This window comes from Sodiomyces alcalophilus (genome assembly GCF_042370955.1).
Source record: "Sodiomyces alcalophilus JCM 7366 unplaced genomic scaffold ACRALscaffold_2, whole genome shotgun sequence".
Taxonomy (NCBI): domain Eukaryota; kingdom Fungi; phylum Ascomycota; class Sordariomycetes; order Glomerellales; family Plectosphaerellaceae; genus Sodiomyces; species Sodiomyces alcalophilus.
In genome coordinates, this window is record NW_027263533.1 from 3,214,715 (window position 1) to 3,224,887 (window position 10,173).

General features: G+C 53.4%; 5 protein-coding genes across 5 annotated transcripts; 3 read left to right on the forward strand and 2 right to left on the reverse strand.

Annotated features, from left to right (window-relative positions):
• Positions 1 to 415: 415 nt before the first annotated feature.
• ACRALDRAFT_2040499 (uncharacterized protein) lies at positions 416 to 1,050 on the forward strand (the record flags this gene model as incomplete). Its single annotated transcript, XM_071021053.1, has 2 exons — positions 416 to 733; positions 883 to 1,050. The coding sequence occupies 2 exons, from the start codon at positions 416 to 418 to the stop codon at positions 1,048 to 1,050; spliced, it is 486 nt and encodes a 161-aa protein (XP_070877287.1).
• Positions 1,051 to 2,169: 1,119 nt separating this feature from the next.
• On the forward strand, positions 2,170 to 2,792 carry ACRALDRAFT_1068649 (uncharacterized protein; the record flags this gene model as incomplete). The annotated part of the gene is made up of 3 exons (XM_071017588.1): positions 2,170 to 2,230; positions 2,328 to 2,497; positions 2,583 to 2,792. The coding sequence occupies 3 exons, from the start codon at positions 2,170 to 2,172 to the stop codon at positions 2,790 to 2,792; spliced, it is 441 nt and encodes a 146-aa protein (XP_070877288.1).
• A 994-nt stretch (positions 2,793 to 3,786) lies between these two features.
• Positions 3,787 to 5,505, reverse strand: ACRALDRAFT_2098913 (uncharacterized protein; the record flags this gene model as incomplete). The annotated part of the gene is made up of 1 exon (XM_071022909.1): positions 3,787 to 5,505. One exon carries the CDS (start codon positions 5,503 to 5,505, stop codon positions 3,787 to 3,789), a length of 1,719 nt encoding a protein of 572 aa, XP_070877289.1.
• Positions 5,506 to 7,147: 1,642 nt separating this feature from the next.
• ACRALDRAFT_207457 (uncharacterized protein) lies at positions 7,148 to 7,876 on the reverse strand (the record flags this gene model as incomplete). Its single annotated transcript, XM_071022250.1, has 5 exons — positions 7,148 to 7,258; positions 7,303 to 7,351; positions 7,445 to 7,669; positions 7,713 to 7,805; positions 7,854 to 7,876. 5 exons carry the CDS (start codon positions 7,874 to 7,876, stop codon positions 7,148 to 7,150), a joined length of 501 nt encoding a protein of 166 aa, XP_070877290.1.
• A 43-nt stretch (positions 7,877 to 7,919) lies between these two features.
• ACRALDRAFT_2017265 (uncharacterized protein) lies at positions 7,920 to 10,130 on the forward strand (the record flags this gene model as incomplete). Its single annotated transcript, XM_071019875.1, has 15 exons — positions 7,920 to 7,933; positions 7,957 to 8,065; positions 8,097 to 8,124; positions 8,177 to 8,249; positions 8,287 to 8,334; positions 8,382 to 8,641; positions 8,671 to 8,713; positions 8,752 to 8,915; positions 9,093 to 9,163; positions 9,202 to 9,224; positions 9,285 to 9,397; positions 9,442 to 9,673; positions 9,803 to 9,883; positions 9,922 to 9,954; positions 10,055 to 10,130. Coding segments are annotated over 15 exons (1,368 nt in total), but the record flags the coding sequence as incomplete, so codon positions are not given.
• Positions 10,131 to 10,173: the final 43 nt, after the last annotated feature.

Sequence of the window (10,173 nt, forward strand, 5' to 3'; positions counted from 1 at the left end):
TCCTTTTTGTTTTCTCCTCTTTTGCCTCGGCCCCCTCCGCCTTACTCCGCCCCCCGCCTTGCCCAACAGAAACAAACGGGACATCATTTTCATGGCGATCGGCGAGAGACCCCGTCGACTTGCTGCATGATCCTCGTTCTCCATGACTGCAGCTCCAGTGGGTAGCTCGCCAAATTCTGCTTCCGATGCGTCCGAAGCCATCTTGACACGAATGTCTGCGGGGATCATGACTTTCACCGACGATCCGCCGCCACAGCAACAGGGCGCCGCGGCATCCACCGTTTCGGGGCCTGGCCCTTCCTTGGCTCATACGAGAGCGAGCGAGAGTCTCCAAAGAGTTGAGTAACTCCCCCCCTCTCCCTCCCTCGTCTCCCAGCAGCTCGGCGTGGTTCTTCTTCTGCCTGGCAGTCTTCCCATGAGTCCGACCTTCTTGTCAACTTTCAATCTCTCCCAGATCCAATCCGGCGCCTCCGAGCTGCTACGATTTTCCAGGGCCCTCCCCGTGACCCACGGCCAAACCCACGACGCTACCAGTGGCGCTCTGTTCGATGGTCCCCTGAGCAAGAGCACCCTCCAGGCCATGGCCAGGCTTTCCGACGACATTGCCTCGAGCGTCGGGGAGATTGCGGCCCTGAGCGGGAACTCGGTCGAACCCAATGAAAAACGCAAGAAGCTTCACGACGACCGACAGCCCGAGCCGAGGTCCTACAAGGCATCATCAAGGCGTAGGCAGGTATGTCATTTCGGTGCCTGACTGAGCCTGATCCTGTGCCCTTCCATTTCCACCGAGTAGGAAAGCGAAAGTGTTTTTTCCCCCTCCACTTTCTTTTTCTGCTGCTGGGCGTGTCCGAATTGTCTTGTTTCTGACGGGCCGGGCCACAGAGGAACACAGTCGATCTTTCCTGCCACGCCTGCCACAGGGTAGAGACCCCCCAGTGGCGCCCTGGTCCCGATGGGCCCGGCACCCTCTGCAACGTATGCGGTCTTGTCTACGCGAAGCGGGAGCGCATGAGACAGGCCGGAACGGGCGCTTCCCAGAGCGCGTCTTGAACAAGCCAGCCCATGCACACGCACGAAGCGAAAGAATTTGCGTGCAAGATACGCTCAGACGAAGGAACTCGGCTGCTTCTGAGCCGGCCACTGAATTTCTCCTAACGGAGTGGAGTATACGGATGTATTGTGATATCAGCGAGGTGCCTGGCATGGTTTGATACTGCGGAGTCTTGACGAGTTGAGATTTGGCCCTTGACCTTGGATATTTAGCTCTGGCTTTTTTCATCGGTCTTGTTTTGCTGTACTACCTTTCTTGGTTTTGTTTTATCTTTAGAGAATGTAGTCCACGACATGAAGGAACGCAGCGCCAAAAGCATGTTCTTCATCACTCTTCATCACGAGGCAAAATTGCGAGATGCGGCCCAGCCCGACATCTCGGCAGCCCAGGTGTCGGGCTACGGGAGGCGGGCGGGGGTAATTGGATCGCTGGTGCCGGATGGCTGGAATGCAAGACTGGATTTGTAAACCGGATGCCTAAGAGGAAGAATTCCTCGAGGTCGGGCTATTTGGTAGGTGAAACCTTGCATGCCGATTACTACCAGACTCAGACCAGTGGGACAAACATCGCCATGTGGATCGTTTGCTGGTGATACTCGCAGGGAGGGGGCATACCGGTAATCGATTCAATGGCCCCAACGAAAGACGGACGGCCGCTGATCCCCGGGGATCGGCAGAGGAATACGGAATCGGGAAACGCACGCATGTACACTACAATGCTCTCTCTGGGCCCCAGCAGACAAAGGGCCGACGCCGCCACCGCAGCTCTGGAGGAGTGGCCCGTAACACTGCATCGGCACCCTCGCAGGGGCCTTCCTCGGACTTCCCTGAATGTTCAGACAGCCGTGATCATCGGCCCGTTTCGTTTTTTCCATTCCTGCACTGCGCTCCCAAACGAGGCCCAGTGTTGGCTCACTGGGAACTGAACTGCTTATTCCATCCTGTGTTTCCGAGATAGTAGCTACAAAAAGTAACGGGGTCCTCCCTGACTGTTATTGCATGGGAGATCTTCCCAACAGCTTCGACAGACTCTCTTCCTCGGCGAAGCCAGGCAAACCGGAATTTTATCTGAGTATTGGAACATTATTGTCACTACCGCACGCACGCCACTGAGTTACCATGAAGCTCTCCAATCTCTTTGCCATCCTCTCCGCCGCGTCTCTAACCACCGCGGTGTCAGGTACGTGCATACCAGGCTGACATGGACGAGGTTTTCGCATGAAAAACTGAGGGCAATCCGGCTTTGCGATGTCCAACTTACACCCCACACGCTACAGTATCCTACGACCGGGCCTACGACGACGGCAGCCGCTCTCTGACCTCCGTAAGCTGCTCCGACGGCGAGAACGGACTCATCACGACGCACGGTTGGAAGACCCAGGGTCAAGTAGCCGGCTTCCCTTACATTGGAGGAGCCGATGTCATCGCGGGATGGAACTCCCCCAGCGTGAGCAAATAAACTCCTCTTCTGTCCCAATTTGCCATACAGGCGCGGGTTGTAACTGACCGAAAGTTCCCACTACCATGATTAGTGCGGAACATGTTGGAGATTGACTTACAACGGCCGCTCCATCCACGTCCTGGCCATTGACGTCGCCGCTAATGGCTTCAACATCGCCTTTGCCGCCATGAACGACCTCACCAATGGTAATGCCGAGCGCCTGGGCCGCGTGGAGGCAGAGATTACGCCGGTGAGGGACCGGGAATGTGGTATTGAAGAAGTAAAACAGCCCGGACGTTAAAAGTGCCATGCCTATTTTTACAAAGGTAGGGTTAGTCCGACTGGGTCACCTGGTTATTGTCGAGGCGCTATCCAGTGCATCTACAAGGCCAAGGTAGATAGAATATATCAACGCATCTTAAGGCATCAATATACCTAGGTAGTGCAGTTGCCATTACGCAGGAACAACAGTTACATGTGGCATGCAATTTATTGTGCCATTTAAGACTATCTACACTCCTCCTCCCCCCGAGGGGCATCGGACGGGTTCCCCTAAACTTTTCAGCCCAAGAGAACTGTCTGTATCCGTGTTGCGTGTTGGTCATGATCCACGCACGAGGAATGAAAACATGCTCTCCTCCTCGCAGCGAGTAGGGCCAAGCCTTCTCTCCACTGTCGCCTCCTTTCCGCCAGTCTGTCTTTCCCATGCCCGCTCAACCCACTTTCCGGTCAGAAGAACCGCAAATTATCCCTTCCGGTTGAGAAATGCAACGAACCCAAAGCGTGGCATATCCTGCCGTGTCCTGGTTCTTCTTCGCCGTGTATCCTTCGTCAAGAAAAAAAAACCGAAACCTGTCCGTCAACACTTCCCAGCCGTTTACCGCGTCGTCTAAACGTGCTGTGTCCCAGGCCGGAACCGATGCAGTGTCGTTGATAAACCCTCAGAATATCGGTGCGGTAGGTTAACAAGATGACCAGTGAAACCGAGCAAAAATAAAAACAAAAAAAGGCCACCAACGATGCCGATGGTTGGAAGAGTCTGAATGACCCAAACAAAGCCGCCACCATACGAAAAGAAAATAGAGAAGCATACAAGTCGTTCAGAAAGAGAAAGAGAAATGCAAAAAACACAATAAGAAATAGAGAAAGGCCCAGTTGATCATGGAACCCTGCCAACCCAGTCGGGGGTAGGAAAACCAGAATCCGCCCAAACCCCACCCGAGAACAGGTCATGCTGAAAGAGAGACGTGTGGGCGCATGGTCATCATAAAAATTACGTTGAGAAGCGTGCAGGTTTAGGGCATGGGAAGCGGGCTGATCTTGCGTTTCTCGGCGCTCGTCAGAATCAGCATGGGCGCCTTGCGCTGACCGTCGGTTGCCTCAGTACTGGCTTTCTGAGCCGAGCTCTTGAAGACACTGGCGAAACTGCCCTCCTTGTCCGACTCACACGCCGACGTAGCGCTGCTAACGCTATCGAGACTCGTGCGCGCCTTCTCGCGGGAGCTGGGCCGGTCCGAGCCAATGGCGCCCCAGGTGCCCGTGGTGGATGTCCGTGAGCTGGGAAGGGAGCAGTCCACGTCACCGGACAGGCTGCCCGAGCCACTACGCCCAGAGTCAGATTCGTTGTCGGTGATGGGAGTGCTCGACTCCTCGGCGCTCTCCGAGAGCGGGCTCATGCTTCCACTAGAGCTGCCAGTGCCCTTCCTTCGCTCGCGACCGGCCCGGACGAGATTGTGCACTGCCGATCGCCGAGTGCGGGCCGCGAAATTCTTGCTGCCCTCATGTCTGGTCGTCGGCTTCGCCTTGAGCTCTTCGATGGACGGTGGCCCACGGGGCTGTCGGATGGGATGCTCGCCAGCGCGACCTTGACCGGGCCCCATCAACGGTGTCTGAGGGAAGGATGCAGTCTTCGGACCCGCGGACCTGGGAACATCACTCGACTGGGAAGGCGAGTCCGCGCCAAGGTTGGACATGGCCAACGAGGCGATCTTCTTATGACCGCGACGGAAAGCGTTGGCCGATGGAGGAGGCAGGGGCGTTACGTCGATTGGGGATTCGTCACGCTTCGGGGGAGTGGTGGTGCGGAAAGACGTGGTGGTCTCGGTGGGAGGAGACACCTGCACGCGAGGAGTACCGCCGGCTGGCGACATGGGCTGCTGGCTGCCGTAGAGCTGGGAAAGCTGAGACTGGTCAAAGTAGGACGGGGTCGGCTGGGCGTTCTGTTCGACCCAATACTGGGTCTGACCAGTCATCGGATCCACGTAGGCATAGACATTCTGCTGTTTCTGCTGGGCCTGTTGAGTACCCATAGCACCGAGCATGGATTGTTGCAGATTCTGAACTCGCTGCTGGTGCTGATACATGGCTAGCTGCTGGTTCTGAATTTGCTGCTGGGCGCTGTTGATGTTGAGGCCCTGGAACTGCTGGGCTGCGGCCTGAATGTTCAGAAGCTCTTGTTGAAGGGCACGCTGCTGCTGGGCCAAGTACAGGTTCGTGGCAACCAGCTGGGCGTAGAGCTGGGGATCCATTTGGTCCTGGTCTTCAATGTGGATCTCAGGAGGGGCGAGCACCTGCTCCGTGGTGAACTGCGGATTCATGCCCATCTGATTGTACAGCTGGTTCTGTTGATGATGGTGGTGTTGGCCATAATGCGGGTGAGCTGTTTTGGGAGGATTGTACAGGTTCTGGGCGTTGCTATACATGTTGCCGCCCATGGCGTTGTTGTTGCCGAAAGCGTGCGTGGTGGGCGAATGCATGCCGGTCGTCTGCGATTTATTGAACGTGGCTGCAGCTGCCGACTTGGGGGCCGTTCTAAGGCCAGCCAGTAGATGAGAACGGCTCGTTCGTGGCGTTGGGACACCGTTGTTTTCTTGGGAAGCGGGAACTGTGGCCAAGGACAGTGGCTTGAGATTCTGGCCACCGCGGCGGGAGGCAAGACCGGAGCCAGCGTTGCCCAGCTCGCGAGAGGAAGGGAAGTTGTTGGGATTCATCTGAGCGAGACCGCCTGCGTCCATGGCTCACGTTTGATAAATCCGGCAGGTTGACGTGTTCAAAGGTGTAGGGGATGTAAAATGCGTTGCCCAGCTCGACTCGGCGGCTGAAGGACGGGAGACGAAGTAGAATATGAAAAAAGGAATGTGTGGCGAAATCCGGTAGGTACCCTGAGCACCACGTCGATGATTACAAGGATAATGGAAGTAGAATGCAAAATTGTGTGCGGCGGGTTCTTCTGGGTTTGTATTATCCGATATCGCCAGAGACCGTGAGACCGGCTTGTTCAGACCCGAGACTCTGTTGATGGGTAGTATCTCTCTCCTGGGAGTGCTACCACGTACGGAATAGCGGGTCGGTCTTTGTCGAGAAGAAACGGTTCGCGAAAATACAATCCAAATTCCGCAAGAGGATTCGAGATCGAAGAGAGAGTCAGAATAACAAGTTGCGCGTATAAAAAATGGCGAGGTCGATTAGAGCAGGTATTGAGACGGCACGAGCGGAATACAAGCCAAAACAAGGAACGGTATCGGTCGGTCGAATGGTACGAAAGAGCGATAGGTGATGCTGTCGACGGAAGGAGAGACGAAGGCGCCTGTCGCGGCAAGCGAAAAGAGATTAGGCAGATGGCGAGCAGGTGCAGGAGCGAGTTGCCAGGGTCGGTGAACTTTTGGTTATCCCGCTAGGGAGCGGAAGCGGCGAATGGGTCGAGCAATGGCAGTTGCAGTGGTTGGACGATCAACAAGCTGAGATAAACTCGGAGCTTGCCTCAAAACGTGCTCGAATCGATCCCGTTAAATTTGACGCAATCCGCACGAGGTCGGTTTTCTCCTTCAGGGTTCAGGGCTTGCCTGTCGAGTCGAGGTCGATGCGCGAAGTTTGTTGAGCAGAATGAATGTAATGGTTGCAGGTTGAGTTGTATGAAGTTTGGGTTTGTGGGGGGAAATTACTCGCCTGACGGCGGGAAAAGCGGGCGAGGGCAAAGGATAAAAGCAAAAGTCAGGAAAGGTAAAATGAAAAAGGCTGATTAGGAGGATCTTGTCCGATGATGGTTATCGTAAGTAATTGTTGCGGCGATAATGCTGACGGTCAACTCGGAGTTTGGATAGTCGAGTATTGTGTCTGTTGCGCGTCTGCGGCCAAGAATCCTCGTGGGAGAAGTGAAAAGGGACCGACGAATCTTAGCGAAAACGTGGACTCGGAGATTATCGTGACTTGTGTCCAGGTTTTCTTCTATCGGCCCTTGATTGTATTTTTTTTTTGATCTTTTCTTTTCTTGACCCTTTAAAACAACGACGAAACGAATTCGTGCAGACCGAAAGGCGAGCGGAAGAGAGGCGAAAAGGAGTACGAAGGGTTGAGGATCGAAAAAGAAAACAAAAAGGAGAGAAGGAGACACGGCGGTGTACAGGGGAGAAGAGGAAAAGAGAGAGGAAAGGAGCGAGCCAGAGAAGTACATAATAAGTGGACGAAGGAAGGGGAATAGAGAAGGGGCGATGGAGAAAGTGGATGGGTCATGGTTGATGACCAATCAGAAGGCGTCATCGGCCGGCTGGATCTTTCAGGAAGCCAGGTACAGCCCCCTACGTGGTTCTCTTTCCCAAAAAGTTATGCAGTTGTGCAAGTTGTCGCGCCCTGACTGACCAATAATATTTCTTTTCGTCTCTATACAACGATGTGTACGTTGTATGTTTCGGTTGTCGATCCCCCCTCCCGACATGCCTGAAGGAAGGTATTCAATATGCCAAAAACAGCGGCACCATCCCCACCACCTGACTGAACATTGTCTGTTGAGATACGAAGTGGAGTCAAGCGTACACTTTGGTTGTCGATGGCATCACGATGGGTTGGCCAGCATCATCCAGAATACTCTTTGTCCGATCATGTGATACGAATTTAAAATACTTATCAACCAACTCATTGCAAAAGCAGCCAAAAAAACATACATACATATGTACATACATACGAATATCGGGTGGGATCGATGATATGCCGGATCGGACCCTCCGCAGCATCATCCCGTGGTCAAACAACGAGACAAGGTATCGGCTCGGCGGCATGATAGGGATCGAGGCCGACGCCTGTACGTTGTAGTTTGTGTACCTACCGGGGTACGAGCACTGCACTACAACGTATGTATCGGGATAGACAACATAATTAGATATATGCAGGTAATGGTATGTTTGGCTTGTTCAGGCAAGACGCACAATAATAGCACGTAATTCATTACATGGTACAGTGTAAGATACAGTGTATCATACTAATCAATACACTCAGGTGGGTTCTCGACTCGTGAACCGCGGCACGCGAGTCATCCTTGAGCCTAGAAAGAGGTTTCCACGGAGTTCTGATTGGCCTATTTCCAATTCACGGTACAAGATAATTACAGTACATAGGGTACAACGTAATACCGAAGGAGCAAGCGGCAAGACGCTCTATGGCGAAATCACAGTCGTGGCGGCAAGGTTCCAAAGCGCCCGAGGGAACCTCGGGCGGGACAGTGGCTGGCCATCACCTCCACACGTCACGCATATCCATTGGCGCGGAGAGGAATGGGCCGAGAAGAGGCTCTTACACTACTTCGTACGTTGTACACTGTACAACACGACAACAGCTGTGCCTGGCCACTGTATTCGTATCTTGTGCACTACGAAGTACAACGTACACAACTACCTCGAAGGCACTTTTAATGAGCACAGGGCGAAGAGAACACGTGCACTTTTTCCGAGATGTACGTTGTATGTATGCGTTTGCCCTCGATTCCTCGGTGACCTTCGTTCCTCGCTGCGTCCACTGAACGATAGTCAAACCTCAGGGCCCGTTTCGTTGCAGTGTGCTTTCCTTCCGCTTTTGTGCGTCGCCTATGCCTCCTTTCCGTTTTCGGTTGGTTTTCTTGCAGCGCCACTGCGGAACGTTGCCCGAAAGCAAAGCAGCGTCTTGATGCGGCAACACCCGGCCAGATCTATCCATCAGATTACAACGTACATACGAAGTACTCAGTACACCGGTGCCAGCAGAAACCCGACATGCTAGGTACATACGAAGTATACAGAGTAAGGAACACGCCAGTTTCGAGATGCATACCTCCTCCGGTAAACTGGCCCTTTTTACATGTCTGCCCTTCTGCTCGTTTCCTTGACTTTGTACGGAATGCACTTTGTAGCTATATTGGCCACATTGTTGACGAGTTTTGAAGGAATGCAATAATATGCAAGAGTTCAAAGGTCAAGGGTTGCAGGGAAGATGGCTTGGCTACGTGGACAGCTGAGACACTCCCGCCAGCGAGCCGAATGCATCTGCGGAGCCAGCCAAAATCTCCGTATGCCTCTGAAGGATGGGATGGATGAATCTCCGGACCGCTGTTCTATCTGGTCCCTTCCTCCCGCCTCTTCTTCTTCTCTCTTATTTTTTCCCTCGTCTAGTCCTTTTCGCTGTCCTCTTAAGATAAGGTACTGAGTACTTCGTACTTTAAGCAAGGCCTGGTACATACGGGTATTATGTAATATACCCGTCCTCCTCGAGCTAGCCTGTCTTCTCGTCGTATATGTACCTACATATAGGTACCTAAGGAACTTCGTATGCCTATTCCTTCGACTTGCTTTGGCATGAGCGCGTTTCTGGGTGCGGCCCTCGTGGACCATTCCAACTGCATACCTAAGATGGAATGCCGCCCTGCCTAACGTGGTCGCCGCTCAGACACGTTTGTGCAACCAAAGTAGCCACTTCTGAAACGCCATTTGGAGTGCAACAAAGACCAGCGGCCCAATCACGACCCACGCCTTTCTGGTTCAGTGTCTCTGAGACATGACCGATATGGTATGGCATGCAAGCCATCTCAAACCGACCTGCAGGCCTACCCAAACAAAACCCAGAAAAGAACCAATAAGGCTAGGGGAATATGCCGGCCAGAATTAGGTTGAGAGACGAGCCCTTGAGTCGTGATGGACAACCTCTCATAGCGCATCTAATGCTTGCAGGTCGGCTGACGGCGCTTCGTCCAGCTGTCGCTCTATCGCTTTTAGAACGTGGCTCCAGTCAAGCGAGCAACGCTTCATCACTTATTCGTCCCTTTGATAGGATCAACGCAAGGAATCAGAGGAAGACGCACGATTTGGTCTGGATCTTGCGCTGTGGGTTGCGATTACATGCATGTGCCGGATGCGATGAACAGACAACCTGGGAAACAACATCGTGAGATGGCCCAGGCGCACAGAGGCCACCGACAGGATATACGCGCTATAAATTGCCAGAAGAAACTAGGGCCTCCGGGAACCCAAAGGCACTCAACTAATACTGTTTAGGCTTGATTCCCTGGGAAAGAAGAGCATTGTCCAAGAAGTTTTGCAGAGTCACCCGCTTCGTGCTCCCTGGATCCAAGCGAGTTATCGCCAAGGTAGAAGTGTGCAGCTGAAATTACGAAACAGACGAAATCGATTCAGTTACAAGGCCCGGCTGGTTCTCGACGACATAAGGTCAAACCTACTGCGGTTTATTATTATTATTATTTATTCCAATCGTTCCTTCGCGTCGCTGTCCTTTCTGCGCTTTATCCCATGGCGGGGGGAGTCCAAGTCGACTTTTCCCGGATGATATAATGGCACAACGCAGCATGGCCCCTCAATCATGTCGGGTTTCCCGAGGGCTGGTCGTGCTGGGCTGGGGGCGGACCTCCATTTCAGAGCTCCGACGTA